Source organism: Scomber japonicus, chromosome 16, assembly GCF_027409825.1.
Source record: "Scomber japonicus isolate fScoJap1 chromosome 16, fScoJap1.pri, whole genome shotgun sequence".
In the NCBI taxonomy this organism is placed as follows: Eukaryota; Metazoa; Chordata; class Actinopteri; order Scombriformes; family Scombridae; genus Scomber; species Scomber japonicus.
Window position 1 is genome coordinate 18,248,137 of NC_070593.1, and position 22,428 is coordinate 18,270,564.

Sequence of the window (22,428 nt, forward strand, 5' to 3'; positions counted from 1 at the left end):
GTCAGTATCTGCTGCTTCATATGTACTGCGTAGACATTAATATTAATTTTCTCATTTAAGTCCCAGAAAAAAAGCTAATAGGTGTGTTTCCCAGAACATTTAACTATTGCTCTAAAACAACATCAATAATTATGCAAAGTTGACATGCAAGCTTCACAAGTGCAGAATTAGCTTACAAGACAAGTTTTGAATATAGCCAAGACTCTGGAGGTTTAAAAATTGACTACCAGAAATTAAACATTCACAAAAAGCTGTAATTTAAGGTCAGACTTAACTGTGACAGAGGTTGGTGTTGAGTTATTTTTGAACTTACAATGAACACAAACTGTACCACCATGCTTTTACATGACCTTGTTGCCATGAGGAACACACAACAGTGTAATGAAAATGCCCTTGGGATTGGATATGATATTTATTGGTGCATGCTAAGGATCAGACCTCAGGATTTTATTGAAAGAAACACACACGGACCTCAGTGGTAAATGATGAATGGATGAGGGCGTTCTGCATAAAGCGTGAGGAATGAGATATGTGACCACAGAGGGATTTGACCACTGGTGGTACAGATGGCTTGGTGCACTGACTGGATGGGTAAGAAAGGAATAACTCTTGCTCAGCCCGCAGAGACTTTTTTGACCTCCAAAAATACACCAAGACTGTTAAGACAGACCAAATGCTGAATTCAACCTTCCTCCCTCTTCGCCTGTGGGCTTGGAGTACTAGATCAAATATGGGAAAGCAACCTCATCTTCTCAAAGTAAGAACAAAATAGACTTAAATATCCAATTAGTAATTAATTTCTTATCAAATATCAGATATAAAAGCTGACTTTTTGCTAAATCAAATCCTGAACCAAACATGTCATACTTGGCAACAGGAATCCCAGTCAACCTACGATAGCATCTTGACTGCTAATCTAGAATGTTTTCTCTTTTCCTTGCTACATCGTAGTTAATGTTTTGGACGTCACAGAGATTCATAACACTGTTGGGCTTTGAATAGCAAAACATGAACAAGAGTCAAGTGTGTATGTCTTTGCTAATGTTCTTGAATAACACCTCCTGGGACCAGTTTCAGCAGTCTGTGCTCTCCTTCCTTGTCTGCAAGCTTTAGTCTGTGAAACGGAGCACCATCTGTTGTAAAGCCTGTTTCTGAAAAACATCTCTCTCTTGACATTCTTAAACCTAAAATCAAGAACAGAAATACACATGATCTCTGTCCATTTCAATGTGGTCCCAGTGGTTGTCTTATGGTACCTCCTATGAAAAATATAGTGTTTGAGCTCTATATTCTTTTATCGCAGAGCATCTGAATCTAAATCTATTACTAACACTTTAAAGGTTTGGAATAAAGCCAATATGCTTTGTTGCATCCAAAAACTGTTTGCACCCCTCACATGACTGCCTGTCCCCAATACAATCATAAATCTTCTCCTCCTTTGTTGCCAACAGTGCTTGCAGTGGTTGAGCAGGACAAAGTTCGCATTGTTTTGGCTGCTGTTTGCACAATTTCTTACATTTCTGCTGTTCCTTCCAGTTAGACTGATGATCTGCATATACGAGCGCAAGCTTTGAAATGAACAATAGCCTTTAACGCTTCCTCTGAATGAGATGAATGTGTGTAAACTTTGATTTACACTTGGTCTTTGATGACCGTCATTTACTTTCCCATTTACCAAGTAGCCTTCAAATTGCCCTAATTATGTGCAGCTCTTATGTAATAAGGGGTTTTGGCCGAGGCTCCCTCTTGGAAAGAGGTAAATGGAACCATTAAACATTTTGTTTAAATAAAAAGAATAATGACTCGATTTTCCTTTGCAGGATAGAGCGAGTCTTGTGTTGATTGGTTGTAAACCCACTGATGGTGCCAGAGAATTGCCACTCGTCGCTCTGGAGGTCATACCCAGTCCGACACAAAGAGAACTGTGACAGGCCGAAGTGACAAAGCTGGGAGCTATCTGAGTGTGCGATGTGACCCAAATTGGGATGCTCATGCCAGACACTTCTGCCTGCTGTCAGACTGTCTTGTTTAGACAGTCTGCTCAAAGCCAAATGGCTCCATCCAACATCCAGACAAGCCCTTCATATCAGTCTATTTTCTGCATTAGCTGCCATAAGCCAACAATCCAAGCCATTAGATGTGGGTTCAGACTTTGGTATTCACAAACAAATCAAAATGAAAAATGAGCTTTGCCAAGGTAGACTTGTGCTGAGTGTCAAGTGCTGAGAAGGCTGGTAAAAACCATTTAATATCACAATCCAAGTCTTCTTTCCAACCTACTTGGCATCCTACTGTAAGGCCAGAAAAACTAAGTTCTCTGTTGAAAATACATTAGTTGTACCCTACAAATAAGCTTTATTATATTTATATATTTATATAGAAACTTGCAGAGACAGAAGATGGTGAAAGCACCCACACTGAGCTGTTGAATGAATCAGCTGTGGTCCATACGTTACTGTGCCGTGTTTCACATAAACACTGTTCTGGTCTTGTCATGCAGAGTGGACGCAGAAGCATAAATCAGGAGATTGTTTAAGATGTAAACAATTCCCGAGGATCTGGGTCACTGTGGTTGTGTGTGTGTGTGTGTGTGTGTGTGTGTGTGTGTGCGCGCATGCTTGCACGTTTTAGTTACCTCTTGAGGACAGTTTCCAGCGTAAAAACCAACCTTGCTGGGACCAGTAGTCTTCATGGGGATCAAAGCTCAGTCCTAATGAGGCAAACTGTTATTTTTAAAGGCCAGGTTAACATTAAGGGCAAGGGTGAATTGAGGTTAGATTAGGGTTTGGCATGAATTGGTTATGGGAATTATTAAAGGTTAGGGTTAGGGTTTAGGTGAGTCTGTCTGCAGTGAATTGAAGTCAATGCAATGTCCTTACAAGGATAGTTGCGCAACCTTGTGTTTTTGTGTGTGTGTGTGTGTAAATATTTTAGGTGACCAGCATCATCAGAGAATCCAACATTTCCCAATCTATCCAAGAGTCTCCTCTTTCCCAGCAGAACCGCTAGGATGATGGGAAATTATGTTTTCCAAGTACTGAGTATGGGATTTTCTGGCACCTCAACAAAGCCACCTCACTGAATTTCACCACAAAACACCCCCTTTCCCCTCGACACACTCTCATCAAACTTCAAAGTGCACCTAGCATTTTGCTTGGCAGTGTAATTCACTGGGCACTATTAACAACATGGTTTATGTACAGCATCAGCACAAGCTCAGAGATCACATGGTTTTTGACTGTCCTCCAGTTCTTGGACCTGGCTTGTGTTTTCACAGTGCTTCACTGTGTGCTGTTTGTACTCCAAAAACTGCCTCCTCTCCAGCTCATCTGGGTCAATAGGTGGAGCTGGAACTGTTATATATGCTGACTGTCATGCCTTCATCAGAATTAATATTCACATGCTGTAATGCCTCAATGAGTTCAAAGATAAGCACTAATAGTGCCAAATAACAGTTTTGCAACAGATTGGAAGCTTTACAGTGTTGTTTCATGCACAGTGTTGATTCTTGGCTATCACTGTGATTTGTAATTTCCTTAAATGTGATGAGGTTTAGCACTAATTGCTTTCCATACATGAATGAAGGACTGTTGAGAAAAAGCGGACAGTGCCAATGGCTTTATGTCTTAGTTGGAGGCCTCCTTCACTATCAGCCATAAACTGAAGCTTTGATCAAGTATTTGGACTGAGATTTATCAGCACATAAGAATTGATTGTTTCTGTTTGAATATAATTATTGAGCACATGTTCTGAACTACAAAAAAAAAAAACATGTCATGTGCTTAACCCAGGCAAGTCTTACATTTCATGCAAGTGTGTCTCCCTAATGTATTCAAAGTATCTAAATTATAAAGCATTATTTGGCCTCATGATTTCAACACCCCATATGTCTATGGTGCTTTTACTTTGGTCATTGCTGTATTTTAGATAGAAGATATGTGCAACATTTTTAAGATGAGAGGATCGATACCGCTGTCATGTCTGTGGGTTAATAAGCGGAGCTTGAGCCATAAAGTATGGAAGCAGAGTAAACAGCTAGTCTGGCTCTCTATGTTCAAAAACACTCCTGCCACTATATCGAAAGCTCACAAATGAGACATATTTTGGTGGTTTGGTTTTTGCAGGAGTTATCTGCTGTGACTGTTTCTTGGAATCTTGAGTCTTCTTGGATTCTTGGATCCTGTTGTTGCAGTGAGATTGCCAGGCAAGCAGTGCTACAGCTGATAGGAGGATACATAAGCCGTTGTTTGTGAAGAAATAGTTGTAGTGCGAAAAACCACAAATTGTAGATATTACATTTCTGTTTACTAAAGAAACAAGACATGTACATTAGTGTGCTTTAGAAGTGCTGGACAACTTAATGCTAATCTATGCCAGCCACTTCCTGGCTCCAGCTGTGAACCTAACATATGAACATGAGGGTGGTGTGAATATTCCTTACTTTAAACCCTATATAGTCGTATAATCATTTGAGACTCATTTGGAGTTGTGTCCACCTGGCCATTATAAGTCCAATATCCAGTTCTTTTTAGTTCTGGTTTTGATTTGGTCAATAAAGTCTTGGGGTTAAACATGGCAGCTAAATGCTCCACTCTTGTCACCAAAGTTGCTAAATGTTTCTGCTGTTTGGTACAGTAGTCAGGTAGCATTCAGTGGGTTTATCAAAGTTTGTTTTTCTGGAAAAAAGGAGCTGTCTGAATCTATGAAATCAAATAAATAAAGATGTGCAACATAAAACGAAAACTATGAGCCAATGCTTCGAGGGGAAATGCAGAGTTAGGTCATAATTCACAGGGAGTGATAATAGGCATGTTATACAGTACATGCATAAGTAATATAAAAATACTGATGAGCAGTTTTTAAAATTCTATATATTCTAATATTCTTTTTTTTAACAGATTGCCTTGTTTCTGTCTTTGCACAATATGCTCATTCAGCAGCTCTCTTACTAGCACCATCAGTGATTTAATTAAAACTGTATGGTCAACATTTGATACCCAAAACATTTTTCCATCTGTTTGTTCAAACCATGTTGCATGCAGTCTTGGCAGAGGTCTTCAAAATTGCTTTCAAGTCACCCAGAACAAGGCGGGGGAATTGTTCTTCCTTGGATCGCTGAGACCTTGAAGTTCCTAATGATGACATCAAATGTGCAGAGGGAGTCGTGCTTGCCCTCACCGCCCCCTGATCTACAGGCAGAGAGGGCAGTGGTGAGCTCATGCTGTGAGGAAGTCACTTTGCCATTGAAAGTGAGAGACCGAAAGAGCAACATCTGGCTAAGCCCAGGAAGTGAGACAGGATGCTTGCAGGCCAGGTGTCATTGTTAACGCTGGAAAAAACCCATCATGATTAGGAGTGGACGGTATATCTGAGTTAGCCACCTCTTGTCCATCTTTACCACCTTGACACAAGCGCCTCTCGTTTCCTGGTGTCACATCCCATCTCCGGGACCCGCCCTGGAGATTCTGGATCTAGGTCAGCAGCTGTCAGCTATAGGTGCTGTTGACTGTTGTCTTTCCAAAAGATGACGTGAGAGACCATTATCAAATGTTTGTCTCCCTTTTCCCCTTCTCATATAGTGTCCTGTTCCCCTTGGCAACAGGAATGCGGTTTGGACTCTGTGTAAAAAGAGACATGCATAGGCTTGTGCTACATCTAGCACAGTTGGGATGGGGTGTGTGTGTGTATACGTATTCATTTTAGAATGCCCACGTGTGTGTATTTGCCTCACTATTGTTGTGTGTCTAGCTTAGTGTGTAAAAACATGGTGTGTGGCTTGAAATCATTTAATGCATGGTTTATATCCTCATTTAGGGTTTGATTACAGCTTCAATTACCTTACAGGGCCACAGGTGTGTGTTGTAGAAGTGTGCCTCTGATCTTTCCGGCCTAGTTCATCTTTGTCTTGCTCTGCTGACTGTCTGTCAGAGCAGATCAGTTGGAGCCAGATGTTTTTCGCAGGGCTGAATCCCAGAACTCCCCAAGCTTTCCAAGACCCCCAGAGCCCAGGTAGGCTTGTCTGCCTGTCTGTCTGAGAGGCACGCGCCTCCCCCAGGTCGCTCACATGAGCTCAGCTTCCAGGTCGCCCAACACAGGCCTCAGTAATTGACCCAAATTAAATGCTCACCGGTGAAAAACGTGCCCCGTTCGAGCTGTGTTCTTCGACCCTAGTTTTAATACTTCCTCCAGCCCGGTGCAACCCTCAGGATGTTGCTCCCTGGTTGGCCAAAGTCAGACAGAACAGGGAGTTCATAATCTAGTCAAGCAGACACAATGGGTGATGGAGAGGTTTTGTAGTCCTGATAGAAAGCTCTAATGTGGTTAATCACAGACATTTTCCGAGACAAACACACCAGCCACACGCAGACACTCACACAGAAACTGGGACTTGTTAATCTTATTCCCTTTGGTTGCCTGATTCTTTATTTTTTGTTAATCAGTGATGAATAATCATCTGTTACGAAATGTCTTTAATGTCAAACAGAGTCTTTCATTAATTAGTGAAGGTTATGGCTCTCTGACTTACAGCAGATGTTAGTTGAGAAACCCTGTGCTTAAAGAATGATATGGTATTATTAATTTAATTAAAACAAAATTATTTCCAAATCATTGTGTCTATAAAATCAATTAAGCAAAACTATGACCTAAGACAGCATGTTTGTCTCTCAGGAATATTATTTTCTGTTGCACACACTGACCACGCTTAAATGGATTTCACGCTGATGCGCATACGTTGCTGATGGGTGTATCTGTGTGAGTGTATACAGGACATAAGCTTTTGTCTGAGGTCATGTGTTTATCGTCTTGTGATGATGTGATTGACAGGACCCAAGTGAGACGGGGACCCCCTGACTCCTCCCCTCAGCAGACTGGGACCTCCCGCACTGTGAAACGTTATCCATCATCCTCTGGGCCTATCATCTCCAATGCTCTGCCCAATGGCAATGGCTATGCTAATGGCCACGGACCTGAGCACAGGAACTGGCATGGACACAGAAATGGGCATAGCAACGTGCACTCCTTTAACACTCACAGGCCAGCCAGTGACAGCCAGCTAAATGCACAGTTCAACAATGCATTATCACCAGCAGGTAAAAAACGTATTTGTGTCTATTGCACGTTCTGAAATGAATATCATGAAAACTTGGATCTCTACGAACTTTACATGCATAGTATACTTAACATTTCAGCTCTCCCTAGCCACATCAAAACAAACACAAGCCATTCTGGTGAGGCTATAATACATACATACACATCCTGTGGTGTCATCGCTAAATGGAACATAAGCCGCAAGGAAAAAAATTGGCAGCACCCCAGGCTGAACTTCCCTTCTCCCACTGTCCACCCACCCCACCCCATCCCATTTGTGGTCTGCGTCACACCATACAGACAAACATTTGATATCAAAGCTGCATGCATTGTGTCAACATGCATATGTGTGTTTGTGTGTGTGTTGCTGGGCCACAAACATTCATCTGTTGGAGAGGACTATGAGCACCGTGTGTGTTCTTGTGTGTTTGTGCAGTTACATGCTTTGATATCTTTGGAAATCTGCACTGTCACCTCTCTGACATGACAGGCACTGAACCCTGGCGCCTCTACCCACAACAAAATGAAATGGGGATCTAGTATTTCATAATTTTCACCCCCCTTTTACTACTTCATCTTCATCTGCCATGATCCACTATCCAGTATACACAGCTGTCTGCTGTACAAGCTTTTTTGTTTTTTAGCTGCGTACCCGGGCAACGGCTGTTGAACTGCTTCCCACCATTACACAACGTTCACTTGCACTCACGCTCTCTTTGTCTCTTTCACGCATACACACATCCGAAACACCTTCTCCCAAAGATAAAGGGCTTGGAAGCTAGCCTGATACCTAATAGTATTCTCTTCCCCATTTGCTGGCCTGTGGCGCATCACTTGTTGAGCTGTAGCGTGCCACTGGCCCACTGTCAGCACACACCCTTGCACACTTATAAACCTCCCTTTGCCCAGGCGGGGAGTGTGTCACAGTAAAGCTGAAGGAGAAAAGATGCAGCTCGTCTCCACTCTACCTCTGCTGCTGCTCCTTCTGAACCAGGTCTGTGTGTGTTTCCCAGGGGCCAACCTCACTGCCAACCTGGACCGGATTAAGATCGTCTTCACTCCCATGAAGTGCCGTCGGGTGTGCACTGGCGGCCGCTGCTACAACAGCTGTGAGAAAGGAGACATCACCACGGTCTACAGCGAGCAACAGCAGCAACAGCAGCAGCAGCAGCCACAGAACCAGGGCTTCCGACTCTGTGAGTGTCGACTCCAGGCCCTCTGATTAACAGTGACACTCCTTGTCCGCCAGTTTTTCTCTGCTCCTTCTCGTCTCATCATTTCTCTCGTCTTCTCACTCTCACTGTCTCTCTTGCTTATTTTCTGAGTGTCGCACACTTTCCCTGTGTCCATTCTAGTTTCTCATTCTTTTTTTTATGTGGTGAGCTTGACAAAATGGGTTCTCAGTGGCATGCTGTCTGTTCTGAATACCAAACTCAGAAAGGAGGCAAAGTGGTGGAGATTAAAGCTGAGAGCAACACTAAAAAAAATCTCACTATCAAAGAGAAGGAGACCAAGGGAACCCAAGAGAGAAAGGGGTAGAGCAGATTAAAAGCGGGCTCTGTAAAAGGGGCTAATCTCCACTCGCACGCATACACACACACACACACGTGGAGCTGGTGGTCCCACGCTCCCAACACTTAGCCCCATCTCTTTGCGGTTTACACCTCGCGGTTGGCCCCGCCGTTAACCATTTAACGTGCTCCCTGGGAGAGCAAGAATGAATGAAAGAGCAGAGGGAGAGGCAGAAAGAGAGAAAGAGTAGCAGCATGAACAGGATTTTATAGGGATTACATTAAACCTGCCATTTATCCAGGAGGCTTTGCTCCAAATTCACACAGGAGTGTCCATGGGAAGGGAGGGGGTGGTCAATGCCAAAGGGAGGGTCGTAGCCTTGCATGTTTCTTACTTTTCTCATCAGTTGCAAAGGTCCAGCTAAGGCTCAGGCTAATTACTACTTGTGGATTAGAGGTGAAGGGTGCGCATACCACACACATATACATACAAGTCCTCTCCAGTTAGAAGTCACATAAATACAAACTGAAGCAGACATACAAGCAATCAACCTTCACCTAAGTGCACTAAGCTCTTTGTGGGAGGACCTATCTGACTTATGAATATATAAACAGGCTGATGTTGCAGATTTATGTGTCCATTAATGGGGTTTTGGAACGTGGTATAGATATTCCAAACACTTCAGCGTCCTGGCGGAGGCCTTTCACAGGATTACATTCCTGGCACCTCCACTTCTTACTGAGCAGCAGCTTGTTTTCATGCCCCATTTTTATTCTTTTGAAATCTCCCTTCATTATGTAGAAGCACGTGTTGAAGAGTATATTAAAAAGAGATGCTTTCCATTTAGGCTCGCATCCTGTTATTGCTTGGGGTGTGCGTGCTCGTCGAGGAATGTCAAGTGGACAGCAAACACGTTATCTCATGCTGTTGTTATGTTCCCAACACGGTGCAGTAAAATCTGGCTAGATAATTATAACAGGCTCCCTTGATACGCACCCTGTGTACAACACTTACTTTAAAGCCTAATATTAGATTGACTAGAAATCTGTTTATTGAGTGAGAAGTGTGTGTGTATATGTCTTAGGTTGTTAGAGCTTGTTAAATGGACAGACAGATAAGCAGACAGGGAGTGTGGTTTGAGTCGACAGTAGGTTATTGTCTAACAATAGTTCCTGCCCCATGCTGGAGTGGGACTGGCTTGACACAGACCAGTGCAGACCTGCACCTCACATTGAAAGGATTTAACAGCCTCCTTGAGCTGATAATTTAGCCAGTATGTCTAATCACAGGAGACCTGCCTGTGTGTTTGGACACTCATACTGGACTTCTCTTAGTCTCTCTGTCTCCTTCCACATCTATTTTTCATTAATAATTACCTCTTTGTCTCTATTTCCACCTCAATCATGTTTTTAATCTATTCTGTTAATATTCTCCTCTCCTAATCCCTTTCTTTCCCTATCTGTTATATCTCTTTTCTTCTCCCATCCCTCCCTTTCTTTCTCCAGCCTGCACTGTTAATGCTTTGTGACAAGAGGCTCATTCTCTACATGCCATTGAGACTGTCCAGCGCCTCTCTGTTCACTGTTTGCACCATGTTAGTGGGTTACTGTCTGTCTCAATGACATGGAGAGGATGCGGCACACAGCACGTTTCCATCTCTCGCCTCCTCTTTCATCTCATAGTATGTCGGCCAACCGTATCTCCAACTGTCTCGTAAAGCAGTCCTCATATTTGTGATGTGTGGTACGGCCTACATGAAAAAGTTCAGCCCTTTTTTCATCCTTTGTGCCCCAGAATGGTTCTTTTCTTATTCGTCACGGTGAAATAAAGTTTTTCATTTGATAGTCTTTGATGTTTTGAGTTAGGAGAGGTCAGGTCAGAGCAATTCTGTAGATGGGAGCAGGCTCAGGTATGTAGGGTGCTGGGTTGGCACCTATCCCTTATGCCAAAAGGTAAGACCAATGAAAGGGCTGTGAAAGCAGTACTGTCAAACACCATCTGGCCAATGCCGGTCTTTCCTCTTCTCTCTCACAGCATGGTAAATTGCAAACTATAAATCAGCTTTTAGAGTGAGCATTTTTTGGGATTCAGTGTACTCATAAGATTAAGCCCAGTTGCACTATTTTGAAATTTAGTGCAACATATGATAGTGTCGAAATTTTTATTTATTTTTTGTCCTCCTTCCAATTTAGCAAGTGCTCCATGTACTTGTTATTTTCTCTGAATTATTAAGGGATGAATCATAACTCATCACTCTGTACATGAGTATGTAATTACTGATATGAGGAAAAACATACCAGTGAAGGAGGTGCATCAAATGGGGCAGTGCCATGGCTCTGCCCTCAGGAAAAAGTTTAAACTTTATCAACATCATGTGGAATGAGGTGTCTAGTATTGCCAGATTACAGAACAGCAGGACCATTGCTAACTGTTGCAAATAAAGCTTGTCCACATGAAGTCTCAGCACATACCCTTCCTATTAGGACTACCCCTTCTGTTTCTTATTATTGCTATGGATCCCTGCGTATGAGGATGCATAAATCTGTGCAATTAAATGTGGCTTGTTGCTTACGCTCACTAATCTCTCACTTGCAATAACCCCCCCATCTTTTTTTCTTTACCTCTGACACACCCACCCTCCTGTTCACCTTCTTCTTCTCTGCAGTCTTCTGTCAGATCCCCTGTCTTAATGGAGGACGATGCATTGGCAGGGATGTGTGCTGGTGTCCATCAAATTCAACAGGGAAGTTTTGCCACCTGCCAGCCCCGCCTCCTGCCAGACTACCATCTCACGGGCACAAGGATATCAGTCACTCAGGACCAAAATCTCCATCCCAGTCCATGTACACTCTACCACTGTCCAATCAACAAGGTAAGGAAACAATGCTGTAGCCCATAGGGGGGCAGTCTTTGTCCTCCTACTGACCTCTTTTTAGGCCCAGTTACACCAGTGAGTGGTACAGCAAAATTCATCCACTACTTTTGGAGCCAGTTGGCGAACTACTGTAGCTGGCGAGTTAACATTAACAGCGAATCAGTCACAACAGCTCACCAAGTTTCTTTTTATTTTCACTGTAATGCGCCGTTTATTTCCTCTGGCATTTTGTTCAGGGGATTGTACATGTTGAAGAGGGGGGAAAAAGCTCTCAGGGTGACCTAATTGTCAGCAAGGAAGCTTGTCTGATGTGAACTTGATTCCTGTCTCATAACTGTTTAACTGTTTTTGAACCATTCCTTTAATGTAGAACCGTTTGTACTCATGTATACTAGTGTTGGTGACAGTGAACACAGCTATAAAGCGATCGTAGCCTCTTACATTTTGGAGTCTTGGCTCTTCCTTCCACCAAAGGTCAGCACTGTCCAAACAGCTTTCTATTTGTCAATGGCACTAGTTTGCCAAAACTGAACTTTGATTCAAAACATTTACTTCTAAATCAATTCCAGTGATTGATTGATTTTGCCAGTAAATGTCACTGTTTTAAATGCTGATGTGATGAGATCTTTATTCTTTGTAAAATGCTCCACTTCCCCGTATGATCACAGTTCTTCTTTATATGCGCCCAAGTTTACTCTTTGGTTTTCGGCACTGTTTACTTTGTAGTGCTCTTGTCTTTTGCGGGCCAGCAGTGGAGGTAAGACTCTATTTTGAGCACAATAAGTAATGGATGACTCAGTGGAAGTCCTCAAATTGTTCGCACAATGCTGCTTTTATCAGACAGAAGTGGATATTAAAAACAGGACAAGGCAACATCATGAAGTTGTAAGAAGAAATATAAAAGAGTAAGATTTGCTCACTTTCCATTTCTCCTGGTATCATTTTTTAATTTCCTCCTTAAGTCTCATTCAGCATTTCACCCTGTCTAACACTAAGTAAAAGCAGAAGGTCTGTCTTAGATAATTTAAAAGTTGATCCATCATCCATTTGGAATTAAATTACATGAATACTCATAATTAAATGATTTGAGTCAATAGGGCCATATTTTCATGTCACACCAAAGAAATTATCCTTCCTGTCCGTATGCTTTATATATGCACAGATGCTACTTCATGCCCAAAACTCTTGATAGGGTTTATTTCTTCTCCTTGGACTCTCCCTGCTGTCTGTCTGTGAGACTATGATTCATGACAGTGGGTCAGGATTCTGGGAAAAAGCCCTGGCACTCCCTGAAGATAGATGCTTCCCCTCTGTCAGAAGGACAAAAGAGCTCATTCTGCACATTGCAACATCTTCTCAGCTTCTCAGCAAATCTGTTTTTGGTCTTTATGATGATTTGATTTAAACCATAGAATCCAAAACTGTTTGTGTTGTTGTTTTGTAGTATCTTAATAGTGTCTTCGCTGCCGGGAATTCCCCATGAAGATCTCTCAACACGATGATGAAATGTGTCTTGAACAAGTTTGTGCAGGATGTTTGCTCATTAGCTGTTAAACTGCAGCATGTGCATGCAACTTTTATCCCTTCGATCGAGGTGCCTCCACTTAATTCATAAAAAATTAGATAATAAAGCATTCTCTGTATTATATAAACTGTGTATCGCCATTCCTCCAGCGTCTCTCCATCCATCCTTGGTGAACGTCCACATTCAGCACCCTCCAGAGGCTGAGGTCCAGGTCCATCAAGTAGCCCGGGTCCAGCCTGGGCAGAGATCGACCACAACAGAAGGGGCTCACTCTGTCCAGCAGCGCTCCCAACCTGGGAATGGACATGAACCCACCAATGATCATAGTAGCAGACACATACACATCAATGGCAATGGCCATGGCCATGCCCGACCACACAACCGTCAGAATGGACATGTGGGAAGATGCTTTCAGGAAACAGTCGACGGACAGGTATTGTGCTAAGTCATTATTAACTAATCTAAGCCACCTGGAGTGTCATGGTCCATTCTGGGTGTTGAAACCAGTGAGAGAAAGTGTTGTTTTACCACAGGTATCATTATGTTCATATCACCTTCTCTGATAGCAGCTGTCCCAAACAGGAAGTGGCCCTGTGGCTATGATTTATGTCATGTTTAAGATTTATGAGCTCTGACCACACTGTTCATCTCATTTTTCACCATTTCCCCAACATATGCATGTTATGAGTTAAGATGAGTTCAGAGGACAAAGGTTAAGTTTGAAATCCAGCCCATGTGCTCTGTCCTCATGTATCTCATATGGGAAGAGTTTGTTGTCTGTGCTGTACAGTATAGTATGGCACATAATGCAGATTTACTGCCCTTTACCTGGTGAGGATAAAGTATGTATGTCACAACAGACAAGTATTTCAGGCAAAAAGAAGTGAGTAAGAGGAAAGACTTAAGTGGAAGTGTGGGCTTTGCTAATCTTAATCTTAATCTTAGGCTTGATGCAGCATTTGTTTGCTTGGCTGTGATAAGGTGTCATGTTTGACTCTTATCCTTTAGGTCTGCAGTTGAAACATAATGATCGATGTAGAGCTGTCTTGCATTATGTTTTGAGTACGTTTGCATGTGCGAGACTATAGTTCCCATTTTGTCTACTCTGATTTCATGGAGAGCTTGAAATTAAACCTTCCAGTCAGTAATTTTTCAGAACCCCAATAGAACTGCCACAGACAAGGAGCATATAAAAGCTTTAGCCTGCAGTTTTCCCTCTTCTCTTGCCAGTATACCAGTTTGGTGTTCTGCACAAGAATGTCCTCTCTGTTGCCTCTTGAGTTTCATAAATCTCTACTGGCCAAAAATCCAATAAGTAAAGTCTGATAGACATCTTTCACAATTAGCCAAGTGCCTTAATGAGGCATGCCAGGAGGTTCATAGTTGTTCCTGAAACTCAGTTTTTATGTCCTTCTCCAACTAACTAGTCTCAGATGTGTCTAGTTCATTCTGTCCTTGCAGATAGGTACACACGCACAGTCTGACACAAACACACACATTTTGAATTTGCCAGTGCACAGGCATTTGTACACATACAAGCACAAACATGTAACATTCATTCTCAAAACTCATTTCTTAAATGTAACACAGATGTGTGTTGTTGTTGTAGTGTGGCAAGCCTCTGCCAGGCCTAACCAAACAGGATGATTGCTGTGGAAGTGTGGGCGCCTCCTGGGGTCTTAACAAGTGCCAAAAGTGTCCAACCAAACCAGGTAAGCCCTCTGGACTAAAGCCATCAGATCAGAGCAATTTTTTGTTCCGCTATGTTCCATTACATACTTAAATCTAATTTATTTCTAATCTGGTCTAATTCTGTTGGCATTCTTTTGTGTTGTGCTATTGGTATGTTGATCTCTTGGTATTCTTGTCTTGTCATGCACATTTGTTCAAAACAGCAAGACGCAGCTGGACTCTGCTTTCTTTTCTAGGTAAAGTTTAGAATTCTGAGTACTGTATATTAAGAATGTTTAGTTAGTGATGGCTGTTATATTCGCCAGCAGCAGTTGTTTATGCTTGGTGGATATTTACAGCATTTATCACAGACCTAAACAATACTGATGACTGATGACGATCAACGCACAGCAGTTTGATTAGATTCTTGAACTCCTCTGAGGCGGCTGTGTGATTTGACTATGCACTGTGCGAGTTGTAAAATGAAGCCATTTTCACTTCCATTAAACCAAAATTGGGAAACAAATGAAAACACATTTAGCATGAAGATGAGAGCCTGGTACAAGTACCACCCACCCTTTGTGGCAGAGTGAGCCAGTGTGGTCTTGGAACATTAAGGAAATGAACAGCAGCAGCTCAACAGCCTCTCGACCAAACCCTGCAGGCTGAGTGGGTAGTGACATCTTACACTGTGGATGGAGACTCTGACTTGGGTCTGACAGTGCTGCTTGATTATGTCCCTGCACTGGCCTAGAAGGACTTCATCTGCAGCTCTGGGGGCACGTGAGGATTCTTTGCTGTCATCCATTTCCTGTTGCTCTTAATTTTACTATGGCCTTACCCGCAGATGTCAATTGGCTGTTAAAGTCCTCAGTCCCTGTTTAATGTCATCAGACCTTAATCAGAAGCAGACATCATCCCCCTCTCTCTCTCCACCATCTATCATAGATGCTGATCGATTCCTTTCTCTCCCGCTCTCTTTCTCCCTCGGTATGCCAGATTCCTGCTCTTCCTAAATCCCCAGCACGATCTCTTTTGGCTCCCAGATGTTTTACTCTTCTCTTTTCTTTTGAAGTTCATGGGAGAAATAGAGTGGATGCTCTGTTCGCTCATCTTAGTGGTTGTTTTGGGGGGCAGCATACTGTAAGCCTGGGTCCCAGGTCACACGCAGCCAGGGGAAAATGGATAGAGAATGAAAGAGAGGAAAAATGAAGTCAAAATGAAGTCATGTACTATGTCCCAGAAGTCTTGGAGGGAGCTTTAATAAGAGAAATGCTTTGAATTCCTCTAGAGTGTTATTGTTCTCATTTTAGACACTTGGCTACATCTTGAATCTACATTCCTCCCTCATTGGCGTAGATGTTCGCTGTCTTACGTGTTTGACAGGAATGATATGCAACCTGGAGACTATGGCCCCTGAAAAATTATGTTGTTTCTTTTATTTCATTGTGAATCGGTCAGTCATCGGCTTGCAATGCGGGTAAAAGGCATATAGATTTATAAGAGTCTCCTGTGTCTCTTGTTGAGTATGTGATAATGATGTCATGAAAGCCCAGTTTGTGTTTAGGGTTGTAACACTACCATTGGTCAGTTTATAGCTGGTTACAAAAAGCATTGTTGATTGAGAGCAAGCATCGCTACTTTATTTATTTTATTGCATCTACTGAGATGCCAATATGACCACAGTTTAATAGCTATTTCTGTTGCAGACAGGATATTTTAGTCTTTACTTCAAATATATCTTTATTATCTTATTTTAGGCCCAGTCAGGCTCTGTCAGTATATTTGTATCAGCCTCACATGAGAAAGTGAATGATACTGTATTAAGTATTAAGCAGCACAGGACTTTTCAAATAACAGACTCATAATAAACCCCTGTTGTTGCAGTGTTTCTAGCTGTGTCTCTGTGGCTGACGACATTATATAGCCGGGTATTATTTGCTATTATACACTAAGGACCTTATGTCACTGTTGTGGCAATAAGGGTGGAGAATATTTATGTGTTTGTATGTGTATGTGAAGGAAGCTGACGTTATGGAGGCATGAATGCCAGCTTGCCCCATCTCAGTGGGAGACGAAACCCAACAGGAGTCAATGCCTTTATAAGTCACATGCTGAGGATTCCTGCCCTATAATGAGATCCAGATCAACCAGAACAGGCTGAAGTCAACTGCTTCCCTCTGGTTCTGATGATGAGGTGGAGTGGAAAACAAGTTGCATTGGACTTCTAAACTACTTTGTTGTAAAATTGTATTTTTCTGTAGGGGCTGACATGGTCAAAACTGTCCTCAAGAGAACTAACCAGTGACTGGTTAAGTAAAGGGAGGATGGGAATAGGTGGGAAAGGCCTTTTTGTGTATGCAAGTCTCATAAGCACACTAGAAACTGAATCCGCTGAGTTGCTGACAGGAATATAATCCTTGAATCAGGATAGTGTTGTTTGTGCAGTGGTTGGGATGACTTTGGGATACATTTCTTTCAGTAATCACAGGTTCTCTTAGCCAGCTGAAGGCCTTTTGCTGTGGCCCGAGTCTGACCCATACTATAGTGTTGGCATGACTGTATAATTGTGTTGGCAGCCCCTCCTCACTGTGCGTTTCACAGCTAATGGAATTCCATAAACCGTTTGTCTCCCCATCTGTCATTGCTGGGCAGCTTCCCTCTTTCTGACTCTCCCTGTCTGAGATGCTGGGAGGCTTCCCAGGGAGCCAGATCAGAAGTCCCTAGGGTACGTAAGCACCACACCCACAGGAGCTTTGGCTTCCTCTTCCTCTACCTCCCTGGGTCAACAAGGTTATCATGATGTCACTGCCCTAGTACTGTCTTCGCCCGCCCTCTATTCCACCTCTTTTCTCTATCTGTGGGAGTTGTCTGCCTGTTTCGTACCCTCCCCTACACTCTCTGTCTCTCTGTAATGAGGACACTATTCTTCATGAGGTTTAGATCAATAAAGTCAGATGAGGCAAAGAAGCAGGGGGGCCGACAGAGCTCCACGACTTCCAGAACTTCCCACATGAACTCATCCCTTACAAATCTCCCATCTATTCCAAAGACATTTGATCTGACATTCATCAAGCGGCCAAGGCCTGCGCTTATTGCTTTTTATTAGCACTGATCAAACATGAACACTTGTTAATGACCAACAAAAACCAGAGATGCAATGGCTTTGCCTCAGAAATAGGCAGCAGGAAAACAGATGCATTGGAACAGCTCCACAGCAGTTTCTTATGCTGATTAGATAGAGATGTCACATCATTTTGACAACATTTGATTCATTGATGTTGACTTAGTGTTATCCGCTCACGACAAGAATGATGGAATCTATTAGCTGGGCAGCAGTGTGGCTAATCAGGGCCGAGGAGGCCTTACCACTACAAGAAATAAACCTCAGTTGGAGGCAGATGGTTATGAAATTTGTGTTGCATTTTTTAATTGGATACAAGCTAAGTTAAGCACATTTTTATTGGGAATGTTCCGTGGCATGCCTTCTTTTGGATCATGCCCAGGTGGTTAATATTCCACAGTGAATTGGAGATTATAGAGGAATGTGGGTCTGTTTTAAATGTGTGTTTGATGCGGGTTACACTGCCATCAGGATCTTGGAGGAGGGCGTTAAGTAAAATTGTCAAACTACAAACAGAGATGTAAAACGCATACTTTCGTGAATAGAAACAATGAAAAATATGTTTTGAGTAAAGATTTAATGTTGCAGAAAAATGAAATAATCCCCTCATCAAAGCTTGTTTGCTGTTGCTTCACATCTGCCATGTGTTGGTGCTGTTGGTAAAATGTGCCAAGATTGTTCATGATTGAGCAAAAACACAAAGATTGATTTTGCATCTGTATCAGTAGAAGGATGTTGATATGTGTCTGGTGTCCTATCTGATTAACTTTAGCTACACAAGCAGGGACACATTATTTACAAGGCCTGCGATATGGAGCGTGCCTGAATGGCAAATGATGCACATGCTAAGGAGTCACTCTGTTTTGAAAGTAAATGACTTCCTTTTAAGCTGTTTGCTCCAATCAAACATTGGCTTTAAGGCCAAGAAGATATGGCTTTGCCATCTTAGAGACTCAAAAGACCTGAAATCTACTGCAGTGATTAAAGAGCTCTGGTTTTCTCTGTGTGGCACCAGTTTGTCCCATAGAGGCATGTCAGGAAATACATTTCTGGAAAGGGTCCTGAGGAGGTCTTGGCTTGGGTATTGGTTACTTTCCTACAGAGTGCCCTCCAATAAAATGGAATGGAAGACTGTCTCCTTTTCCCATCCTGTGGATGGCATCAGTCTGTCTTCTCTCCTGTCTCCCATGTATTCTCAGGTTTTCCAGCCAGTTAAGGCTAGAAGCCCAACACTGAGGTTGCCTCTCAGAGAGGTCCTTGTGGATACTGGTGAAGGGCTCCGAGCCCATGTAATTGATGGTCCAGACCTCTCAATAGACTTCTCTTAGAAGAGGAGCTCCCGGGCCGGGTGGTCCACAGAATGATTGCACCAAATTACCAATCAAACATTTCTGTACAGTTGACTATAGCTCTCCTGTTTCTCAGCCTCCTGCCTCCTTCTGTCTTTACTTTCATTTCACATAAGCTAATTTCACTTTCACATTGGAAAGAGATTTATTCAGATTCAATTTATGAATAAATTACACTTTAAAGGTCAGGGAATTCAAGCAAATATTATTGAACAGTCTCCAGTGGAATGCACAAAACAATTGAATGGAGATGGACAATAAATTAGTGAGGGGTGACAAAGTCTTTTGTTGAACAGGGCTAAATGGATAGACAACAAATGGAAGTTTCTGTCTGTACCCTCAGTGGATACAGACCATTCTGGTCTACACTCTTTGTAACCAAGGGTGACACTAATGATGCTCAGCTTGAGCTCACTCTTGCAAGCCAGTGCCTGTGTAACTCTACACAAATGTTTTCTGTACAAATGTCTTTAGAAGCCAGCATGAGAACAGACGCATCATTAAATTATCTGAGAATAATTAGAATACAGAAGTTCTTAGCCTTTTGTGTGACTGTAAAAACCACATCGCCAAGTTTTTTTTAAAGGATTTTTTCTGGCATAGACACCTTTATTTGACAGTAGAGAGACAGGAAATTACAATGACATGCAGAAAGTTCTGCCGGCCGGGACTTGAACTGGGGTCTGCTGCCTATGTGGCATACGCTCTTAACCACTTGACCACCTTGTGCTAATCATCTTTTCTTGATGTAAATGTTCAGATAAGCTGGTACTGTAAACAAAGATTTATCAAACTTTGCTTCAAAACTACAAAATTAATTACTAATTCAAACAGATGACACTCTCTGCATTGTACAGTAAATGTAACAAACATAAGGCTTTTGAAGGGCTCTTATCAACCTCTGTATGCTGACTTTCAGCAGCTGGTCTTTAAGCTTTGCTGCAAACATGTTGCCCCCAGGGAACAATAAAGAGTTACTTAACTAAACTCTGATAACAAGCATTTCTAGGTCTAAGATGCACATAAGGAAATGTTCAAATTACATCCTATGTGCAAATAAAGTTTTATGAATGTACACTGTAAATGAGTATGGTACATCCGGAAACATGCCAATTTTACATCACTAGACAAGCAGTTTTGAAATGAGCTGTCTCACAGATTCATGTTGAAGTTGTTACAGACTGCAGAGGTCCTCTCCTCCCTGCTAATAAGCTTTATTGAGACTCCCGGACCTCCCCCACTGGGCTTCCCTTGGCATGTGCGCCCTGCTGTCACTCAGGCCAGACTTTCCCTGATCCCATCGCTGCAGGAGGGTGTGCCCACCGCCCTACCACAACAGCTCATTACTCAGAAAGTTTTGAGGGGGATTAGGAGGGTGTGGAGGAAGATGAGGAGGTGGGCAGACAGGAGCAGGAGCGTCACATTGACACAGTTTCCCCCTTTTCCCGTCGCCCCCTTAATGTTGACCCACTTCTGCTCTGTCAACCCTCAGGTACATCGACCATGCCTGGTCCACTGGGTCACAGCATGTCCAAAACATAACTCAGCTTCCAGGACTTATGTTCCCAGAAAGCTTCCATGTGGCACACATTCCAGTCACTCCTGGGAAAATTACACAAACTCATGACTGATTGTTGGGTTATGTATTAACTAGATACATTTACAGGATTGCTGTGTTGGTACCTTGACCAATCAAAAGCCATCAAAGTCTTTTATTTGGTCACTCAGTTTGGAGCATCATACAACATCTAATTCTTTTGAATTACTAACTTGTTGAAGAAAAAGAAAATGTATTAAGCTTCTGAAACAAACGCTGGTGGTTCATTGTTTACAGTCACTTTCAATGTCTGTTGTAATAGATGACTGAAGAAGACAGGTAAAGATTTGAGCTGCCGTCCAAAAGGAATGACCAACTTCAGAAAATCTCCCATTTGTCCACAGTCACACCATACCAGAGCTTCTTGTCAATCAACAGATTAAAACTCTTGTTAGCAGACTGTTGGAGTCCTGGTCCCAAACAGTGCAACTTTTCTTCCTTTCCCAGACCACTTTGCAAAGGGAAGAGCTGTGATTTCTTTGCTGGCAAGGAAGTTGTGACTGTAATTTCTTGCATGTGTCACCTCTGTTTTCAACCCATTGTTGCTGTTGCAGCAACGCTGTAAAATCATGTTTTTTCTGGTAATGATGTAAATCCAAAGTTATTTGTTAGTCGACACTCTCATTTGTTCCTGTTTCCTGTGAGTGGAAATTGGATGGTAATGCAACTTTCAGTTTTCTAATATTGTAGTATAAAGATGTGTAACATATTGGGCTATGATATCATCATTGCTTTAATTTCTCTGAGATTGGTAATCTGGATTGACTGTAACTGTGAGAAACAGTTCCACCATGCCAATATCTATCTAAATGCACACATTCTCCCCAAAATCACAATTTGGATCTCCTCTATCAACATTACATGAGGCAGAACTCTTCATCACAGTTTATGTGATGAACATATCTGTAACTAACAATCACCCTGTTTCTGTTCAGCGTGAACAGATAAACAGACCTATAGAGCTTTTTTTCTCCCTCTCTCTGTCAAACATAGATACACACAGATGCTCCTTAAGATGAACAGAGACTTTCCCTTTGCCACATGATAGCCACATTGACCTCCCTGTACATTTAATGGAGCATGCTGGGGCTTGACTGGGTGCCGAATGAGTAATGACGCCATGTTTTCAAGCCTCTGTCACTGAACGTATGGCTGCACTGGGGCATTTACAGACATACTGTGTTATTTACTGCAGCACTTCTGTGAACCTCTAATGTATACACCTGAAGCAGACTCCATATGAGTTTTTATTGCTTTGGCAAAACAAGTAAAAAGAAGTTTTGGACCAATCACTTTCCTGTGCGCCGTACATTAATCGTCATTCCTAGCGTGCACAGTTAAAACATTAGTCTCTTGTTTAAGTAGATTTGCACTGTGGCTGATGATAAAGGTCAAGACTGTCATGTAGGCTTCCTCAACATATTTATGATATAAGCTGTCCCTGGAGATTGAGGAGAATTATAGGTAATATGATTATAAATGACGTCGAGTGTTATCGTTACATTCTGCTGGATGGCAGTGCTGTCTTATAAATGTAGTTGATGGGGATCCATTTCCATACACTCACTCTGGAGTCCCAACAGGGGCCCAGCTGTGGTCCCCTCATTTTTCCTCTTGCCAAGATGCTCACATCTGTAAGTTATATGGTCCCCTCCTAATGCCGAGCTCCTTCTTCTTCATCACAGA

At 42.4% G+C, this 22,428-nt stretch overlaps 1 protein-coding gene across 1 annotated transcript in view; it reads left to right on the forward strand.

Annotated features, from left to right (window-relative positions):
• Positions 1-22,428, forward strand: part of LOC128375217 (latent-transforming growth factor beta-binding protein 2-like) — an 80,344-nt gene that overhangs the window by 24,850 nt on the left and 33,066 nt on the right. The window contains exons 4-8 of the mRNA XM_053335508.1: positions 6,826-7,091; positions 8,103-8,285; positions 11,267-11,473; positions 13,151-13,434; positions 14,611-14,713. Of these exons, the coding sequence (XP_053191483.1) occupies positions 6,826-7,091; positions 8,103-8,285; positions 11,267-11,473; positions 13,151-13,434; positions 14,611-14,713 (1,043 nt within the window). The remainder of the gene's footprint in view (positions 1-6,825; positions 7,092-8,102; positions 8,286-11,266; positions 11,474-13,150; positions 13,435-14,610; positions 14,714-22,428) is intronic.